This window comes from Athene cunicularia (assembly GCF_003259725.1).
Source record: "Athene cunicularia isolate RWA chromosome 1 unlocalized genomic scaffold, athCun1 chr1_part1, whole genome shotgun sequence".
Taxonomy (NCBI): domain Eukaryota; kingdom Metazoa; phylum Chordata; class Aves; order Strigiformes; family Strigidae; genus Athene; species Athene cunicularia.
Window position 1 is genome coordinate 54,529,460 of NW_020799091.1, and position 21,630 is coordinate 54,551,089.

The following is a 21,630-nucleotide window of genomic DNA, read 5'->3' on the forward strand; positions in this document are numbered from 1 at the left end:
TGCCATTAAGTGAGAAGCCTTTGTCTTTGTTTGAGATCATGGTGAACTGTGTCCAACTGTTTTTTAACAAGTGACCTTATAATAAAAAGGGTGTTTTCTTTAATACATTGGCACTGCCACCATTCTGTTGTATTTAAACAGCATTCTATCATCAATAATCTCTTACCCTACAACAAGCGGTAGAAATAGGCTTTCTGGACATCCTGAGCCAAGGCACTTAACTATCTTAATGAGGGTCTTGATTCCAATAGCAGTTCTCAAAAAAAAAAAAAAAAAAATCACAGTCCATATATTGTCTGAGACTTCCAGATATTGATGCTTTATAAACAGATGCATAATCAAGGTCTGGACTTTGTGATTCTTCCAGACACTCAAAATACTCATCCTTTAAAAACTCTACAATACAATCCTACATCACATGGAGGCTATTCTCCTTTTCATAATCTTCACTCATGTACAAGTTAGTCGTCACGACCCTTTAGCCACATATATGTTACTTCCAGCTAATATAGATTTTCCATGAAAAAACAAGCTTTTATTAGAGCCAAAGCCATGGCCTCTACTTATGCATCTCTACATGCAGCTCCTGTTCATGCCCACTGGACATGGAAACCAATACTGCCACACCGAAAAGGACAGGGCCAACACCCACGCCTGTAGATGTCTGTGGTCAATGTATTTTTATATTTACAAGCAGTAAAAACTTGAGGAGGACCTTTAATTTGATTCTCAAGTGCTGTTTTTCAATTGCACCTTGTGCCGCACAAGTGTTCTGAGTGATTCGAACAGCAAGGCACAACTTTGCAATGAGGATCTAAATAAAAATGAGAGGTCCACTTCTTGAAGTTATAGGGAGTTAGTTATAACTTTATTCTGATCTGCCTGTAAAAATTATATTAAAAGTTAATAGTTTTTGTTGTTCAACAGTGCTACGTTTGTTGTCTTCTGTCCACAGTCCCTGGTTATATTCTTACACTGTTGTTCTCCCAAGGAAAAAAAAGGCACACACACAAAAACTAGTCACATAAACTATAGTGCTTTTTGTACCATGACAAATACATTATATCTTCCTGGGAATACCTCAGATGCCAAGCACAATTTTACATGGTTGCTTGAGGAAACAGCATTAATCAGGGAGTGCAGAACATGCACTCACACATGCTTTGCTTTCTCAATAGCTCTTGCCAGAACCTGCCTGAAACAATGCAGAAAAATGTCTGGCATCACCCAACCCTCCTAGAGTTACTCTTCCTCTCAGGTAGTGGAAAGCACCCCTTTCCATTATATTAATTTAGGGGTTTTGTGATTCCAATACCAAAGCAATCATCACCAAACAAAGTCACTTTGTTGGCTGTTCCACTTGCTTTAAGATTCCCAGAGCAATGCATTTTTATATCTCCTCTCTCAGACCCTGCTGCCAAATAACTGATATTTTTAAAGACAAGTAAAGAATGGCTTGATAATTTCTGCTCCATTTCTACCTCTTAGAAACCATTTCCAAAACTCTTCCCTAGCTATATAAGCCCAAGACAGCCCCACTGATCAAAGACCCTGACAAAACCAAAGATTTTGATTCAACAATGGCTACTTTTCTCTTTAGTACTACTACAAATGGTGTATTTCCTACTTTGTTCTTTGCTCCTATGTTTAGCGCTTTATCAGCAGAGGCTGATTCACCAATATTTGTCCTCAATCTTATCCTACTTACAACCCTTCTAAAAGTAGTTTTTCTTTTAGTGATAATTACGGTTTTCTTTCCATAGAAGGGGCACACATACATGTAACAAAAAGATCAACAAATATCTCACTGCTTTCAGGCTATTAGATTGCAGGAGGCAGAGCTTAAGAGCTGATACAAAATTATGTCAAAAATGGACAGTGAGAGAACTGGGAAGGGATAGGCCTTTTGACACTCCCAGTACAAAACTGTGAATGCTTGGGTACTATACAGGGAATGGACCACAGAAAGCAGCCAGGTTTTCATGATCTCCCAAAATAGCATGTTCTATTGTTACTGCTGGAGAAAGGCCACTGGCTAGGCTGAATACTGATGTGATCCTATAGGGCATTATTTAGGGTTGTTATGGTCTAGACCATTAACTTATTTGCTAAGATACTGTCCACTGTTCCTGTGAGGAATTCCTCTGAGCTAATGATGATGCTATCATAACCTTTTCATCCACACCATACACATTTCTTCCCAGTTCTTCCAAACGTCTGGCAAACTTTTGCTTACCACAGGTACTGCTGCCCTGTATGTTGCAGTTCTACCAACTCTGTCTTTGAACTATATGGACTTTCCCACCTCAGGCCTCTTGTCCTTCATGGCCATAATGCCACAGCAGCCCTGCACCCTACCCAAGAATACCTCATTTTCAACTGCATGACCTTTGCTACTCAGTCAAATCTAACTGTTTTGCCAGAAGTCAATTCTGGGTCTTTCAGCAACTTTAAAAGCTTTGTGCTACATTTGAACTGTGGGCTCTTCTGTTAAAAAGAGTAACAGCTCTTCAGCCTTACACCAATTACAAGCTTTTAAGCATTTTACTGTTTGTTCTTGCTATTTAAAATACACTATTAATATATTTATTTTTAGGTGGAATGAAGTACTACTCATATTTCTGTAAGTTCCACAGCAGCCCCTCTGCCCCAGTTAAATGAAAACTATGAAAAATATTAAGGACTACAGCATCAGCTATCCTAAGAAATAAAACTACCTTCTGTTCTTTTCTGTGCATACTCTTTCATAGGAGATATGCAGAAAATGCTTTTTAGCTGGTCTCTGGGTTTTTTCCTGACTTCCTCAGAGCTCTGCTACTCTGATAGGGCTATAAAATACTGCTTTCCTATTCAAAATAAACTCTTGACTCATAATTCTTCATTACTACATTCTGTTCAGTGACTATTCAGCTCCAGGAAGCTTAACAGTAGCCTGATGCTTTCAGCAACCGTATTTCAACTAAATACGGTTAGACGCATCAGCCTCTTACCACCACCATCAGGTTTCACCCAGTTCAGCCATTCTCTGCAGGTACAGAACCCCATGGCATCTAAAGGAGTAAAAAGAAACTTCCTTGGCAGCAAACAAACATTATTTACTGTAGTAAGCATATGCTCATTCACAATTCGTTACAAATATGCTCCAAGACCACCAGGAAAACCTTTCAGAATTGTATTTATCACAAACCATCAACAAAGACACACTTACCAAAGTAACTGATACCAGGTGCAACCCCAAAATACAGACTTTCCATCAGTGAGAAAAACAAAAAAAATTATCTTTCTCAGTATTATGTTATGCCTAACAGAACAATGGACAACTGTATCAGGTACTAAAGCTAGCATGTTTTCAGTTTTAGACAGAAAGATCTAAAACCACTATTTTAGCACACAAGTGACTTTCATAGTAAGAGAGATCTATTTTACCATTAGACTGATTCCAAAACCCAGTAAGAAAAACAGAAAAAAATATGATTTAGGGATGTGATTGAGGAAGAAATTGCAATCACTCAGCATCCTACTCTTCCACTGTGCAGGAAGAGCTATTATCGAGCCCTTGAAAGAGCCTTTCTTAACACACAAATTTTTACTAGTTCAAGAGTGCAATCCAAATGAATCTATTTTTTTAAATGATACAAAACTATCCTGTAACATTGATGCAACAGAAAGAGGTACAAGCTTCCCAAATACATGTGACATTCAGTTCCCAGCTGAAGTCTCATCTTTTGCTGTATAGAACTGCCCGTACTGTAGCCTCTACTTTTTGAAGAATAAACTCATCTGGACTTTTCAGATCAGCTGCAGAGTTCACCAGGCAGCCACGGTATCAGCTTCAATAAGAAGAAAGTTCTTATGTTCTGCATGAAATGCACATATAACCCTGGCAGCACATTTCTATGAGATGCAGTCTTCTTTTGCTGAAGATAATTCCTTGTCCCACATGTTTGTTTTGGGCATAAACATGCATAATGATTTAACACAAGCACCAGCTATATGGCTTAGTAATTCAGACTATCTCCAAGTTTCTCCTTCCTCTTGAATCAAAAGTGAAATCTCCAGTTCTTTTGCCGAACAGTGAAATCCTAATTTGTTTGTAAGCACACACTGTCCTATCTATAATATATCAGTAGTTTAAGGCAATCTAGAAGATTTGTACTTATCACCATTTGGAACGGGATTGTTACACTCTATGACTGACAGCAGAATTAAGAGATTTCTAGCTACTGTGAAGTGTTAGAAATGTTAATGACCTTAGGAAGTCTTAATCATCAGTTTGAGCTACAGATGTGAAAGGTTGCAATAATGCTTAGAAACTAAGGTAGATACCTATAAATAATAATAATAATTCCCACTTTGGCACCAAAAGCAGAAGTAGTGTATATAAAAAGATGGAGCAAAAAGAAAAGGAGAAAACTAGAACTTAAGTTCATTTACATCAGAGTGTTTCTTTGATCTCTTTCACAGCAAGAAAATACTGTCCAACAGATATGAAGAGCCCCCCAGATGAACGGAATCTCTTTCTGGGACTTTTACAAATTCCACCTTAACCAAAAGAGGGGAGATTTCCAAACCACACAGAATGGGGTCAGGTTACTGGACTGCCATACAACTATCCTGCTTTCTAGTAGCTGAAAATGTGTTAAGAGTAATCTGATAAAGAAAACAGAGAAACCAATTTGGAGAAGAGCCAATAGAAATTTTGTATTTACAGGTTTCAGTCCAATATACCAAAATACTGTAAGAGCAACTACATTTCTGTCTTCCTACCACTAAGCCACAATCTACCCAAAACCTTTGCGAAATTAAGAGGGAGACTGCATCTCACAATGCTCACAAGCTTTAGAAAAAGAAACAGAGAAGACAGAATTCCACTAAGTGAAAGCTAGATTTATTTTTCTGAGTACTATATTCAAAACACTGGTATTCCATGTTTCATTTAGAAAATGAAAGAACAGCCCAGTAACCAAGGTATTTCTACATTTACCATATAAAAGGAGACGTATAAAAACTAAAAAGAAGAGAGTTAATAAAAACAAGAAAAGCCAAAAAAGTGGTAAAGACAAGGAAGCAAGATGACAAAAAGGTAAAGCACATTTTTCAGTATTATTTAATCTTCCTTCCCATGTTAGATAAGAGGTTACACCTTCAAATTTTATTAATACAAACAACCCCCAAAATATTAAGGAAGTTACATTATGTTCCTGTACAAATTAAGTTTTGTTGCTGCAATGATACTTGTTGCCTTGACACTCATTATGTGGAGAATGACACACATATCTATTCTTATAAAAATTATACACGCTAATGCAAATAGGAAAAAAAATAATGGAGTGAGGTTGGGCAGGATTCCATACGACTGCTATAGTGAGAACAGACTTTTAGCCTTCCGTAGAAAAACGAGGTCCTTGTATAAGCAGGAATCCACCTATTATCTGTGACTCTAAACTTTACACATTTTATCCTATGCACATACCATCAATCTGAGTAAACAGGCAGTCCATATGATGCAAGACACTCATCCTCACATTTAAAGGAATGCGATGACAGGTACAGAGTAAAGACCAGCAATAGTTTTGGCATAGATTATCTCCACTGCTGGTCACCATCAACAAGACTAATTGGCTACTGGGACTTAACAATCAAGGCATTCAAGGACAGAGGAATGAAAGGTTAATAAAGAACTGCATTATTTAGACAAGTGTCTGCTAAACTCACAGCTCCTGCATGTTGGTCTTGGATACACAAGTGCAATCCAAGCCTTCTCTCTCTTCCTCCTCAACCTCCCACCTCTTTTTCTTTTTTTTTTTTTTTAATTTTTGGGGGGTGGGAAATGGTATGATGATGACCAGGAAGACAGAATGAGCAGTGTTTGTTTGTTTTTAACACAACGGTGTATAACCTCTTTTTATTTTAAAGAAAATAACAAAACTGAAAGCACATACAAATGACAATACCAAAAATTAGTTTTTTATCATAATGATAATTTTAACCATTTCTGAAATTAGAGCTCAAAAGTAACCAATACAAAAACCATATTATTTTTCTTTAAGTTTTAATTAGTCTTTCATCATGCACTAGCAAGATGCACTGTAGCATGCATCTTGGCAATGTACAGTTAGAGTTCCACAGAGAAAAAGTTCCATGAGATTTTCAGTCATCAAGTGCCATGAGGCAACTGGGGTTTTTTATTTACTTATTTTTCATCTAAAAATCATCACAGCTGCAGAACCTTGTGATCCAACCATCAAGCAAACCCACCAGAATTCAGCAGAAAAGAAACCAAAAGGTATGCCCAAGACAGAGGCCTGCTCTGTGTAACAGGCTAAAGAGAATATGCTGACATAGATCCTACCACTGGTTATTTTCTCACTACATATTTATGATCGTATTTTGAACACACACATGTAAATGCACACATACAAACACACAGAAAGAACTGTTATTTAATGAGTAAAAATATTTCTTGAAACTCACACATGAATACATACAAAACCTGGCTAAACTGGAAAAGACAACACAACAAACCCCCTGGAATGCCACCTCTCACAGAAATCACAAAATAACAACGTCATTGTTAAACTAAAAGATCCTGGAATTCCTTCTACACACTTTCCCTGACATCTTCACACAATAAAATGCAGGGGTCAGTGGTACTGAAACAAGGAACGGCAGTTCCACTCTTGTGCACATATGAAAGCAAGTGACCCAAGCTATTATTCCAGTCTGAGGCACTTTTTGTTCCCAATATCCAGATGCAGCAGCTTTTTTTTTGCCTTTTTTTTTTACTTTATTTTTTTTTTAAAAAGAAATTACTGTGGACACCTCCTTCACATTTTCCTTTTCTTCAGCATTTTCACTTCATAAAGCTGCAGTCAATGTGTTTTGTGTGTGGTGAGAAGGGAATGGCACATTCAGTGGTGGTCTCAGCCACAGCCTACATTGGTGGTTCAAGTAGTCTCAGGATTAGGTCTTTGTGTGTGATGAAAGGATATGAAAAGTCAGTTATTTAAACTCAGTCAAGCTGTTGATTTTGGGGAGGAAAAAGGTTTTGCAATTCAGTTTTCCTCAATAAATCACTGCCCTTCTCCAAGGGCAGCTGCAGATAGTTCACATGTTCACAGTGTTCTCTAGAAACAAAACAGATCATGATTTTTTTTTTTTCCCCTCAATCCAACACAGGGTAAGAAATCAAAATGAAGGGGCCATCACATTAAGTTACTCAGATTCACTAGAAACTAAAGCAGAAAATCAACTCTGTTAATAGGTAATAAGATCACTGAAGAATTAAAAGGGCAAGAAACTACAGAGAAAACCATCCCTTTAAAATTTATAATAATTAACAAACCCAAAAGAAAGTCTGAAATATCTTTCACTGTCCTATGTATTCAAATCAGTTTATAGATATAATTTTCACCCAGTAGTTTTATCAGTTTGGGTACCCATTCTGCAGATCAGTCTCAAGTTAAAGTGAGATTCAGGTATGAAAAACAAGCCTTTTGACGAGCTCTCAAAAATACAGCATCCAAAACACTGTCTACTTAGGAGTATCTGGTGCTAATGTACACAAAATTCTATTAAATGTATTGGATTCTTAATTCCAAATACTTCCCCGTTTAATTCTTTTATTGTAGTCATTGGATGACCTTTCCCAGATTAGTAGATTGTGTTTTCTTAGCACTGCATTGAGCTAGACATCGCTATGCATTTTAACCACAACATTTTAAACTACAAGCCCTGCACCCCTATCAGTGAATTCCACACCAACAGAACTTTGTACTCCCACAGAGCTTAAGGCAGGAGGAGGAACAACAATTTGTTATAACACTGAGTACATCAGCTAGTATTTTCAGAGGTACCTAAGAAAATTCAGTAACAAAATCCCTGTCATCTTAAACAGCACCTGACTTCCTTAAGTCCCTTTGGACTTATTTACAGGATGATCAAGTACCTATCAACTAAAGAAAGAATTTCTGCAATTATTTGTGTTTGGGTAGCCCTTTAAGGCTGCTGTCAGGTCTGCCCTTTGATTAAACCAACAAATACATAAATAAAACACGCGTATCTAAATGAAGTAGATGTTTAAATCCTCTTAGAAAGTTTCAAGGCACTGTAATTGTCTTCACAAAAGTAGTCCTTTACCTGAGGAGACTGTAACTTAGTTGGAAAACACCTGCCAAAAATATGTAACTCAGGACCGAAAAAACAAGCGAGATGCAGAACTGAGGCTAAGGAGGGCTAACAGTACTAAGGCAGGTAATTAAAAATATATGAGCTCAAAAGAAAACCCCCAAAACCACCACCTTCACCAAATTAATTCAGCTTTTCGACTATCTGAATCAACTTACTAATGTTAATTACCACCTGATTTTACAAACATATTTAGTGCTGTATTTAGCAGAAATAACAGGTGTCATTGTTAACATAGCATTGAGTTGGTCTTTTTGGTGGGTTTTGTTTGCTTGTTTGGAGGTTTTTTTTGGTTTGTTTTTTTTTTGTTTGTTTGTTTTAGGAGAGCTGGTATGGAACCTTATGGTCAGCTAGAATCCATTACAGAAGATAAGGCCCAGGCTTGGACTGCAGACTGTAAAGTTTATTTTTTACTTTAATGAGCTTTGAACTGCACTGTAAACATACAATTAAAAATATCTCAGTTGAAGTGCCTAACTTAATCTTTAGTTTCTTTTCAGTTTCTGTACTTTCACATCTACCTACAAAGTTCTGTTCAACAGCCATGTAGTCAAACATAGCCATAAATGTGTTCCCATAAGAAAGATTTATTTTTTTATTTACATTTCTTGCAGATACAGCAGTAATTTCTACAAAAAGACAGTCAGCTCCACTAACATGACACGTCTCATACGTTGTTAAAATTCATAAGAAGAAAAAAATGACTGGCTCCTCCTAGTGAGGACTGCCCCTCTTGCCCCCAATCTCTTCAAAGACAGGTGTGCTACATTTTGGTGCCAAAGCAAGCCAGAGAAAGAAAGGATGGCAGGAAACTTTAAATGAAGTGAGAGCTTCTACTTTGGGAGCTATTGCAAAGCAACAGTTTTGCAAAATCTAGCCAGGTTTCCAGAAGAATACACAAGGTCTATGATGCATTTTTGTGCCTGCCACATACTTTTTATTTTTGCTTTAACAAATAAGTGTACAGTAACTAGCCACTGTCTTGAAGAGAACTGACTCTTTCTTCTTTATTGAGTTGATAGAAGATGTAAAAAATTCAACTCTTTTAGTTCAAGGAATTAATTTTCATCCAGTATAGCTGTCTAAACTAATCATGCTCATTATGACTGTAGTGCAGTGTATAAATCTTATTAGACACTCTATAAAGAACATTACAAATTTTTAGCATTGCTGTAAAATCTGTACTCAGTGTAACTACAAAATTCTCAAAAGTAGATTTTAACAATTTATTTATAGGTAAATTGGTTCATATTGTAGTTTCTGAGTGCCCAATCACATTGTGTATATTTGTGCAGAAATCATACGCTCACGCTCACTTGCCAATATAGTAAAAGGGTGGAATGCTTCACAACGATCCTAGCAATAACTCAGAAAAAGGACCACTTCTTCAATGCAAATCCGCTCAAGAAAAGCTTCTACACACAAAGTAAAATGAACCAGTTACTGCATTGTTTATTAAGTTTCACTTGATTCCTCCTGACAACCATTTAAACAATGAATGTTGGGAAATGTCTCTCAAAGAATCAGCAACAATGGCTGGGATCAGAGCTTTTATATTTAGCTAATACTGTTTTTAGAAAGGAGAAAATATTTCTTCCTGAAGAGATTATAGGAAGTCGTATAAAAGACACCTGCAAACAAAACAAGTGACAAAAGGTCTCTATCATAATTGATAACAGTTATCCTTTGTCAAAATCTGTGCTTCTTCAGAAATAAATATTGTATCTTTGCTACTGAATTTCAAAAGGCATCCACTAACCAACAAGCCTGCTGATCAAGAATATTAAGTTTTACAAAACCTGCCAAGAAGGAAGTGCTTTTGTCTTATGGATAGCACTGCACTGTTAATCAACAATAAGTTCCTAAATTTTCTTTTCTGATGCCAAATAGAACAGGCAAGCTTTAAAACACAGCATCTTTTTAACAGTGTACTAGACCTGTAACATCTATTTTACTTTTCTGAAAAGGAAAACTTTTTATTTAGAATACAAACTTCAGAATTTGACAAATTATTCAATAGCCAATGTAAAAGAAAATCACTAAGTAATGACCATGAGGGGGCACATTTACAAAATGTGCTTTACAGTAGGAGCTTGAAAGAACAATTGCATCTAGAGCAACAGACTTCATTCTTTCAACCTAGATCAGTTAAGTTTAGGTAAGGCATATACTACCCAAAGTATCTACATGATGGTCAAATAACCAGGTTTTCCAATTTGCTACTAGATGATTTGGTCTTCTGTATGTGCCATGCATACAGGTTACCTTCTTCCTTAGTCTTCTTTAGGAACAAACCAGTTGGTTCCCTCAGAAGAAGGGAGAGTGTAATTCTCAAGACTGTTTGCTTCAGGGTCTGCTCCCAAAAGGAAGTATGGACAAGACCACACCAGTTTTGGCTCCCTCTGCTTACACAGACTTCTCTAACATTTTCCTAGCAGATTTTGCATCCTCCGACAAACCCACATGCCTTTAAATAACATGCTAGTAAGAAACTCACTCAGTTTCTTACTGTAAAAAAAAACCAACCAAAACACGCAAGTGGGCTGCAACACAACTCCCACATTATTGTAAATGCATGGAATAAGGAGAATAGTTAATCATTTCATCTGAAGACCACTGGACCCAGAGGATGCTCTGGCCATGAGCAGTATATAGAATGAACATACACAGCACAGTCTGCTGTAAAGAGGACAAATACAAACACTCTGCATTGCTTGGTCTAACGGCCAAGAACCACTATGCCGAAAAGATGATTTTGACTTTGTGGATGTAAATCCTATGCTAAAAGAAGAAGATAAGGATTTCAGGACAGCCTGAACTTCCAGGGAAAAAAAAAAAAAAAAGGCACACATGTATTGCCCCAGTTAATGAGACAGAAGAAAATTTTGAATCTGTATAAACAGTAGAAAATGAGTAGTATATTATAGAAGTATGTTTATATTGCACTTTCAGGAAAGAATTTGTCAGGGCCTTAAAAGCCCATGAATTCAAAATCTTAATATTCACTATAAGCAACTCTATAACTCACAAAAAACTCCAACTGCTTTAATTTGTAGGTAAAATACAGCACCTTCCTTTTTTCCCCAAAACGACATGTGACACTGTAATGCTTTGAAAAAAAACCCATATACCTTTATGGGGTATATACAACTTCACAAAACTAAGAAAAAGACTATCTTAAAAAGTGTACTAACTCCTTGGAATATTTTTTTTTCTTCCTATTTTCAAGAGTCCAGCATAAACAACATGATTAAACTGCTCAACCCAAAATGTCTTTGGTTTATTTTTAAAGTCAAGACAAGGTTTAGATCCTGAGTAAGTTATCGCTAAGAGATGAAGCAGAGTTAGCAATAGTAACTTAAGAAACATTTCTGACTCGAGCATGACAGGTCCGATCCACTAAGTGGAGGATCCAGATGATACACTACGCCTTTTCTTTCTCCAGTCTTCATGATTCTGTGTATTCTGTGATTCATGTTATTTTCATACAGTACAATCAATTTCTTGCAGCTTTATCCTTCTGCAATTTTTTACAAGGGGGATTAATAGTAACTGCAACAGAAGAATTACCTTGATGTCATATATAATCCTTTATCCTCTCATCATAATCAAAATCTCAGTGCTTTGTCCATCTTTCTTGTCTGCAGCAACTTATTTCACTTGTTCCTATTAAGGTTATTATATTCACCCTATTACTACTAATCTTTTCTTTGTAAATAGCCACACCTATTTTAATCCAAAATGGTGTGGTAAGCATTTGATTCTTTGTGGAAGTAGACACATAATTAGGTTAATCTCTGCTATCTTTTCATGTGAGTTGATTGTTTCTTTACTATGGACATATTTCTTGTAACAGCAATAAGCTTGCCAGATTGCTTAAAGGCAAATCAGGAGCAATTTACCAAGCATGTAGCTACTATGAACTGAAATCTTGACATAATAGCAAGCTGTGTATAACCACTCCTACCTGCCAGTTATTACTCATGTTAGCTTTTTACTGACACATTAAATTTCAACCGCACCTTTCTTACACAAACAAGTAGTTTCATTCAACTCAGCTGTATCTGTGACAAATAGCTGATCTTCACCAAAGCGTACAGGAATCTAAATTCAGAATGCAGTGCAGAAGTCTTGACAATAGCAACCGTATTACCTGCACAAAGTCCAAAAAGGTCAATGGAAGCAAGTCATCCAGGTGGCCAATATCTTTGGAGAAACGATTTAAGATTCTTCCTACAGAAAAAGGGTTAGAGAAGAAAAAGAAAGTAAATATAATTCCTGAAAAGATCCAAATATCTTAAACACACCATGTTTTACCATTTTAGTAACAGTTAAAAGGAAACAGCTGGAATCTAAAGATAAAAAAAACCAGTTTTTGAAATCACCATGAAGGAAATCTTTTACAACCACTGCAATATATTTTGAAGAAGAATACTTTTTTATAGATGCTTTTCACCCATATATAAAACCTTTACCTAAACTGCTAGGAAAAAAATTAAAAGGGGCTTTGAAGATAATAGTTCAATAGAATTTAACAGGTGAAACAAACATGCTTGAGATGCTCAACATGTGTAGGTAAAGGTTTACAGTTCAGACAACTTAATGCAAGTTTCATCAAGTAACATCAACCAGAATCTGCTCCTATCCTTGACTGAAACTCACTAGTGCATTCATGTCCCAGATAGATCATAGCTGATCTAACCGATCCTTTTTAGTATTTATGTTCCCACTCCTCCACTATTATACATGGATTCAAAGTGCAGGCATTTCTGAAATAAAATCTGAGAAAGATTCACGTTCATGCAGCCTTACATTTATACTTATTCAAAACCTTGACAATACTGATCTTTATTAAAGCTAATAAAACAATTTTTAATCTGCGGTCAGTGAAGCATTTACACTTCTCTATTTTCCCAAGTTCTACTTGAGTGAAAAAATCAGTTATAGCAGGAGTTCTTTAATAATTAAAGTCACAACACTGCCACCCATAAGTGGATTAGTATCTCTCTCTGTTAATCAATATCTCTACTCACCAGGAAAGAAACTAAGCTAAGGATAGAAATGTGTCCTTTTCTAAGGTGTGTAATGCCTGTACATGCATTCACATTGCTTTTTTATCTACATATATCTTGATTCACTTATTACTTCTAACTGGTACAAACACATTCACTGCACTGGCAACAAAAGACTATGGGGTTTTTTTTCGTTTTCAAAGGAGCTCATTAAACTGAAAGTAGTTAAGTTTAAAGTTTCCATGGAGTGCATTGGAGACGTAATTCAGAGATAAGAGCTTCTGAAGTAACTTCTGTAGCAACCATCATTCTAGTTTTCTGTTCACAGCCGTCTCAGAATTACGAATTTCATTGCATAACACCAATTTTTTTTTTCAAGGGAATTTCTGTTCCACATCCACATGCAAAACATCCTCTCCTCAAGCCTGGAACATGATTGCAAATAGAGATACTGGTGGCAAACAGCTTATTCTGCAGTACTTTACTACCAGTTACTTTAAGGCAGATCAACAGTAGAATTCATCCTATTTTTTGGCTTTGCACAAAGAGAGGAATGGTATATAGCAGCACAAGACTCAGCAAAATCTCTTTCATCTGTGTCTACTGAGAATGGCAGCTGGGAGCGTTCCTTTTCACTTATTTCATGTTGGGGTAGATACACATCAGGAGGAACTTCAAGGCAACTTTTAAAGTTCCTTTTCCTGTCATTTTCTTACATGGAAACTGGCCATGAAAGAGTGATCTATCACATACTGCATGCATGCTGTAGCTAAGACTTCGTATTATCCCTAAATATCACATTCCATGTTATTTCACTGGCCAAAAGAAAAATCACTTAAAGTGGTTAAATGCTTCCTTCTGACAGGGCTTTCCTTAGTGGCCTGTCTAGAAGCGGCAGATGAGGGGAAACAAGGCAGCATAATGGATTGGGCTCAGGATATCAGCAATCTCTTCACAGCTCTGCAACTTGCCTCCTGAGCGACTTAACTTTATTTTACAGAGTGAAGAGCAGAACAAGGAGAAGTGACAGTGCTCAGTCCCTCCATGAAACACTGTGAGACCCACCAATTACAAGCAGTACACAAGGGCAAAAGATTATTCCCATAGCAAGGAAATCTCACCTTAATTCAGCCTCAGAACTGCCCTTTGCCTCTTAACCTCAAATAAGTTTTATTTGTAGTGGTTTCAGACTGATATAAGAAGCTATTGCGTAAATGCCATCCCACGTGACACTACCAGGAGGCAGCAAGGTCACTCAGGCTGGCTACTATCCATGGCCATAGTGCAGGTCAGGTCAACGACAACACCTCCAGGAATCAAGCAACGCCTTCACGATCTCCCTCACCCCACAAGCAGAAAAACAGATCTGAACTTGTTCATGCACTGTGCTTACTCTCACTTTGTACAGTATGGACAAGGCCTTAAGGGCTACAAGAGAGAAGCCATTACAAAATGCCTGCTGTCGAAAGGAATTTAACTCTCGGGTCATTTCAGTTCCAGCAGTATCTTGGAGTTCAGCTTTCATCTCCCTTCCTTGAGATTTCTATTGAAGACTCACCCATTAAAAGTTGCTCAAGGAGGAATTTTTCAGATTTTGAGTCTGGGTTTTGGATAGAATAGAATAGGAATAGAATAATTTGAGTTGGAAGGGACCTACAGCAATCATCTAGTCCAACTGCCTGACCAATTCAGGGCTCACCAATAGTTAAAGCACGTTGTTAAGGGCATTGTCCAAATGCCTCTAACACTGACAGGCTTGGGGCATCGACCGCCTCTCTAGGAAGCCTATTCCAGTGTTCGACCACTCTTCTCAGTAAATAAATGCTTCCTAATGTCCAGTCTAAACCTCCCCTGCTGCAACTTTGAACCATTTCCACAAGTCTTATCATGGGATACCAGGGAGAAAAGATCAACAGGAGGCTGTGACAACCTCCAACCATTCCTTGAGAAAGTTTGTGTTGCAACAACGAAAGCTTTAGGCTGAAAATATGATACGTATCTGTCCCAGAGCTATCAGGAATAAAAAGCTGGCACAAATATTAAATGAGAGCTGCAGCATACCTGCCTTTATCCTGCATACCAAGAGCAACAGTAACACCTCTTCCAGTGAAGTTCTTTGAGGAACATGGTCATGAAGGAAAACTTATCCCACTTGAGCTGGCCTTGGTAGTGCTCTAGTCTTACTTGTTTGTTTTGTATACCCAGTAACTACCAACTGCTCCAGTTCCCATTGGTAATCACGCTGCTAATTAATTGCCAAAAATGTACTTTTGGCAATTGCCTTATGAAATTGTTAAGTATAATGGTGTTTCTACAGACTGTGTTTTGACAGAGCTGTGAGCTGCCACTACGAAAGTGGAAATTAATCTGACATTATCAATAAAACATGAATACATCTTTTAATCTGCCTAATCTTCTTTAAAATGTAAATACAGTAATTCTGTAAAATGACATGAACTAAAATATGAGTGAGCAAAAGAAATGGTATATCAAAAAGACAAACTTTGAAAACTGGAACCTTTTACAGTCTACCTGATACAATTAAAACAATTTAAAAGTGGTGATGTGAATCAGCCATTTGCCAAAATAGCATTCAGGTGAATCTCTGGTAACAGAATTTAAATTTTTTTGAATTTTCAAGTTACTGAAAAAAGTCATTAATGGCCTATTTAGTTTTTACACATAGTAATTCTGGTAAATGACACCTGAAGTCATTAAGCCTAGGAAAATACCTCACTTCTTGATAAGGGGTCCACATCTCCCTCTTGTAATGTTAATCCAGTGACCATTAATGCTTTTCTACTGCTAAAAGCAAGTGACAAAGCCACAAGCCTTAGCCCTATTTTTGCTGTTCCTGGTTTTCAATGATATTACCCCAGTGATTATATCAGAGAAAACAGAGGCCTGGAGATGTATTTCAGACCCTGTTCATACAGATATAACTGAACGGGTATTTTATTCAGCATCTCCTGTGCAGAAGCAGACTACAGTCCTCCACTAAAGCAAGTTCCCTCACCATATACCAGAGACAGCAATGCACCTCCAAGCAGTAGTGCTGTGCTTTGGAAATATCTGCAAAATGCCCCATAGCCATCATGATATTGCATCCAGAGTGATTGCTACATTTGTAAGGATGTCTACAAGTAAATGAGGTCTATTTCGCAAGGTATGAAGAAACAACTGTTTCCACTTACTGGAAGCACAGTAAATCAGTGGCTTGCTTATGCATTATTAACCATGCAAGAGAAAACATTCCAGATATGAACGTTAAAGCAGCCATTTTGAGTCAGGACTCAGAATGCTTACAGTTATAACTACTGTTTCTACTAGCATATCCAAACCTAACTTCTGGGGATGGTTCTGCAGATTAAAGAAACTGTTGCACCCACTATTCAAGAAGGGCAGCACCTACACAATGCACCCTCCCAAAAACTTATTATTTTTCTCTCCAAGATGTCTAATATCCTTCTCTCCCAAACTTAGACTATCTACATCACCTTCCCACAATACTTCATACTTCCAAAACCCCCGAATTTCTTAAGTGAGCATTTCTGTGATACAGATAGATGCCATGAGACAATAATTCTTAGATCTAGTCTAGTATTTTCCGTTTACAAAAATTTTCAAGTTCACTAATACCTGTACCCTTTACTTACCCAGCAAGTTTTGGTCTGGGCTTCAAAAGCAAAAAGAAAACACTAAATCTGTAATTTGTAAGGCAAAGGAAATTTCATGAAACCACTAACAAAACAGTCTTTTAAGAAATCAAGAACTACATATGCCAGCGTTACAACAGCATCCAAATTTGTGAATAGTATCTGCTGTTTTAATCATTCTCAGGCTCCCACGTGGTGTGCAGTGTCAGTAGCAAGCTGCAAAAGGGAACGTGCTCTCTTCAGCAGTCCTATGTTTGTTTTTACATCAAATAACTTAATCAGAACATGCACTGTTTTTAGATTTCTTCCGAAGTAATTAAATAACTATTTAATGCCAATTAATCACAGTTAAATAAGAGTCTGTCACCAAAGTGCTATGTACACATTTCAAACTATTTAATGGTCAAATACTTGGCAGTATCAAAGTTAAACAATGATTCATTAAACCTCCTCCACTACACAATAGTTAGGCTAAACTTGAAGTGAAAGAATCAAACCTCTTTTGTTCTCCATGAAAAAGACATCAAACCTCAGTTTGTGATATTCTTTTCTGTCTCGCTCTGTAAACTGCTTTAACTGTATGAATCAGAATGTGTTCAGGTGCTACATACCCACTTTACTTCTGCAGGTGCCTACTGATAATTTGGAATAGATGTTCAAACCTATCATCCAAATAATGAAAACACTTGATAGTGTGCCACACCTATTTAAAATGTTTATACATACTTCACCATGAAAGAAATATAATGCAAACTGAGTCAACACTTAGGATGTAAACACCAGAAAAAAAAAAAAAAAAAGGATTATTTTTTTTTTAAACCAGAAACTAGGATCCTCCACTGGAACAGTCAAATGCCACCAGTAACATTGTGCAACCTAAATTCCAAATACATCAAGGACCCTAAAAGCAGCAGTACATTATTTCTAAATGTATTGGCCTTTCTAATATACTTTGTTGGCCAGCGCATTCACTGAAATACTTCTCTATAACAGAACTGAGTGGGCAGATTGATTTTATATATCTCGCAGAGAGTCTACAAAGCCTTTGTACCCACTTGCTTCATTACACATTGCAGAAATACTTTGTTGCTACTTCTCTAGTCCACTGACTAGCCTCTTTGGAAAAGAAAGATTTTAAGAGAAGGTGCTTCTAGGGATAGAAAGCTTTTGCCACTTGTGTGTGTATCTGTGTGTGTGCACAGGTGCACACTCTTGGAATTTTTTTCCCCTGAGATCAGGCTGATCCTCAATCCAGGGAATTTTAATTGCATCACACTTTAGTTCAATACGCAAATGTTATTAATAAATACTGCTTTGCTTAGTAACCTAACCTCCTTCATGGCAACTGGCCTAAATACCAGTTTTCACATACAAGTACACTGCATTTACCAGAGGTAAAAAATACTCAGAATCTTTTTATCTACTCCACAACAGTGAAGCCAGGAACACTCCCCCACTGCCCAGCCTCCACAAAGAAAAAGTAACAAATTAAACACTATTATCTCCCACTCCTTGCTGCGAACGCGCAGAAACCTGTCTGAAAGCAACTTGTACCGCTAGGAATAGATTCAAGAAGATACTTCATTATACACAGGTAACTAAATGTAAACACCCCGGACTGGGATTGCACTTTACTTGGAGGCAGTCACGCCAGAGAGATGCTCTTCTGGTCTAAGACAACTGTAATTCAGAGTGACCCATGTCAGACAGTCGAAAGCGCATGCCTCACCGCCACCTCCGTGACTCGCCGAGGAGGAGGAGGCCCCTGCTCATCGCGCCCTGCCGGCACCACTGCATGAAGAAGGCAGTGCGAGGGTGGCCGCCGCGGCAGGCTGTCGTCACCGCGCTCGGCCCCAGGGAGATGCGCTACAACAGACCACGTCTCGGCTTGTGGATGTGTAGAGGTGTGAACTAAGCCTAAAGAGAGAAATCATGTGCTTTAAGAGGCTGAACTACAGCTTATAAAACCAAAGTAATTTCAAACGTACGCATGGTAGTAAAATAATGCTCAGAAGTGTGTATGTGGTAATAAAAGCATACTCAAAGGTAGGAATAAAAGAAATAGCTGCACAGAACTGTGTACATTTAAACGCCCATCAATTTAACCACACTGAACATGTTTCCCATTCTGTCAGTGGTATAAATTGACAGCTCCCCACGTATCTTGCTGTTAAGCTATGGCATTCATGACTGATAAGTCTTCACCCGTGCTCAGTTCACACACATACACCAAAAAAAAAAAAAAAAAAAAAAAAAAAAAAAGTACGGCAACTACAAACAGCCTTCCTTTTCATCAAAGCAGTGACAAAGTGGATTGTCCATATCAAATGTTGGCAGGAAGCAGACATTACATCAACCTTGTAAAATACAACTATGAAATCAACAAAATAATTAAAGATGGATTACCGACTTTGAAAGGAATTTTAAGTTTGTGAAATATTTCTTCAGAAAGAAATCTCCTGCTTAGCTGTCAATTACTGATCTACTCTGGCTTTTCTTCCATATTTCTACAAAGAAACGTCAATAGGTCTGTTATCTTTTTTTAATATATGTTTAGCACCACATGTCCACACAAACTGCCATATACAGCATTACTGTCTTCCCCACAGGCATCCTATAAATATAAATAAGAAATTCTACCCCATTTTTTTTCTTTAGCAGCCTGAAACTGACAGGAATATTATCACTTTCTTAGACATTTGCAAATGGGCACAGTGGTGCTGGGCCAAAATATGCTGAGATCATAATACCCATTTATCTAAACTGCCAGCATGTAATGAATTCAGGTGGGATGCCTTCTATCCAAATTAATTTACTACTTGAAAAGGACTTTTTACACAAATGCTGTCAAACAGGAAAACAGTTAGGAAACGAGAAGAAAACGTGAACACTGTGTTTGATCATGTTTTTAAGTGTAGAATTTAGAGAAAGAAGGATAACTATGACAAAGATAAGAACGGCAAACAAGCTGCTTTGGAAATGAATTTCTATTTTTACTGCTGATGGAGATGTCCACATTACCTAGTATGAATATATTGCTCCTAACTTGTAACTGCCTTTCATATTATATATCATTAACAATTAACCAAGTTGACTACAATTTCAGCTGTAACAAAATCTGCAAAACAGAATTTAACTCTGATGCTGTATTATACATGCTAATGAAATGGTCTCTTTGAAAAAAGCATGATAGGTCTGGGATAATGCATTCATTAGCAACTTTCAAATTTTTGATCCCTGCAATGATACCCTCTATCCCAATAACTAACATTTACAGATTTTTTCTTTTGTAATTTATTGTGAAAGAAAGTATCGGAATCATTCAAAAGAGCAAACTTCTGTCTGTGTATAAACAAGTTTTATTCCATAACCTGCATACAAAGCTACATATCTGCTACATAATTAGAGTAACACCTGTCCACCCTCTCCCCCCCAACCCCTGGAGTAATAGCAAACCTTTCATATATAATTCTGTGATGAAGATTGCTAGAACAAAGTTCTAACAATTCCAAAAATTAAGCTCTGTATAACCGTTCTGCATCTTTTTAAGCTCATTTTTATTCACTGCAGCTATGTAAATTATCCTGAGTTTAATTAATAAAATCTACATTTAAACATACTAAAAGACATAGAAAACTAAACCCAAGCCACCAACACTAATGTACTGGCAAAATACAGCACAACTTAATTTCTGCTGTATACTACAACATAAGCAACAAGATATTTTAAAGGCACGCAGTCCAACTGAACAACAACAACAGTAGACAGAGGAAGGGGTACTGGAAGAGGTGACACTGGCCTCCCTCCTCTTCCTGAAGGGAGGAAAAAAAAATAATTAAAATGGTAACCACTTGCAACTTCTTATCAACTGGCCTTTAAAAAGATGTCAAATTGTACACTACCTACAAATTTTCATTTACACCTTCTTTTTCTAGTCCACATGTAAAGTTACGTAATTTAACTTCTCACCACAACACAAAGCATTTCTAGAATAGAAACCTGGTATAATATATATATATGAAATATAGTCCTATATAGGCTTTTTACTAGCAAGATTATTAATTTTTTTGCTAAACTATATAAACACAAACACATCCACTTCTATGAAAGAACATTTGTGTAATCTAGTTCTTCTTTCTGCTATAAATCCAACCTGGATTGAAAATATGTCCCAAATATTGTTTTGCTGGAGGGGCGGGGGCTTACAATGAATCAAACTGAATGCTGTAAGTCAGGATGGACTGAAACATCTGAAGAGCATTCTGTTGCTGGAATTTTTACATGAGAAGAAAAAACAACTTTTAGAGTTACTTTCAGATTTGGGGGTTATATATAAATAAACATCAATACAAGGATTAAAACAAAAATGGAAATACATGTCACCTTTCTGGTAAGGTTCTTCCAGCAACAAAACGGAGTTTTCCTCTGCTATTTGTACTATCAAAACTAGATTCAGAATAGGCTTTAAATCCTGTATGTCATAAATATCTCACATAGCTCTTGCAAATCCGCTCATACTTGTTGATTCTCTACCATTCCATCTCCTAAAGATAATTCACTGAATAAGAAACTTAATTTGCTTCTTTTTTTTTTTTTTTTTTAAGGTATTGAAGTTAGAAGGGCTCGGTCATCACTCCACTCAAAGATGACAATAACCAAGTAGGATATTAATGAATACAAAGCTTTTTTGTCCTGAAATCTTCAGCTGAGACTGCTATCTGGCTGATACAGCTATTGTTCAGAAGACAAATATTATTCTAATGCTACCAATCATA

General features: G+C 37.0%; 1 protein-coding gene across 1 annotated transcript in view; it reads right to left on the minus strand.

The window, feature by feature from the left end:
• ABCC4 (ATP binding cassette subfamily C member 4) overlaps positions 1 to 21,630 on the minus strand; it is a 143,709-nt gene that overhangs the window by 54,815 nt on the left and 67,264 nt on the right. The window contains exon 20 of the mRNA XM_026854788.1: positions 12,341 to 12,420. Within this exon, the coding sequence (XP_026710589.1) occupies positions 12,341 to 12,420 (80 nt within the window). The remainder of the gene's footprint in view (positions 1 to 12,340; positions 12,421 to 21,630) is intronic.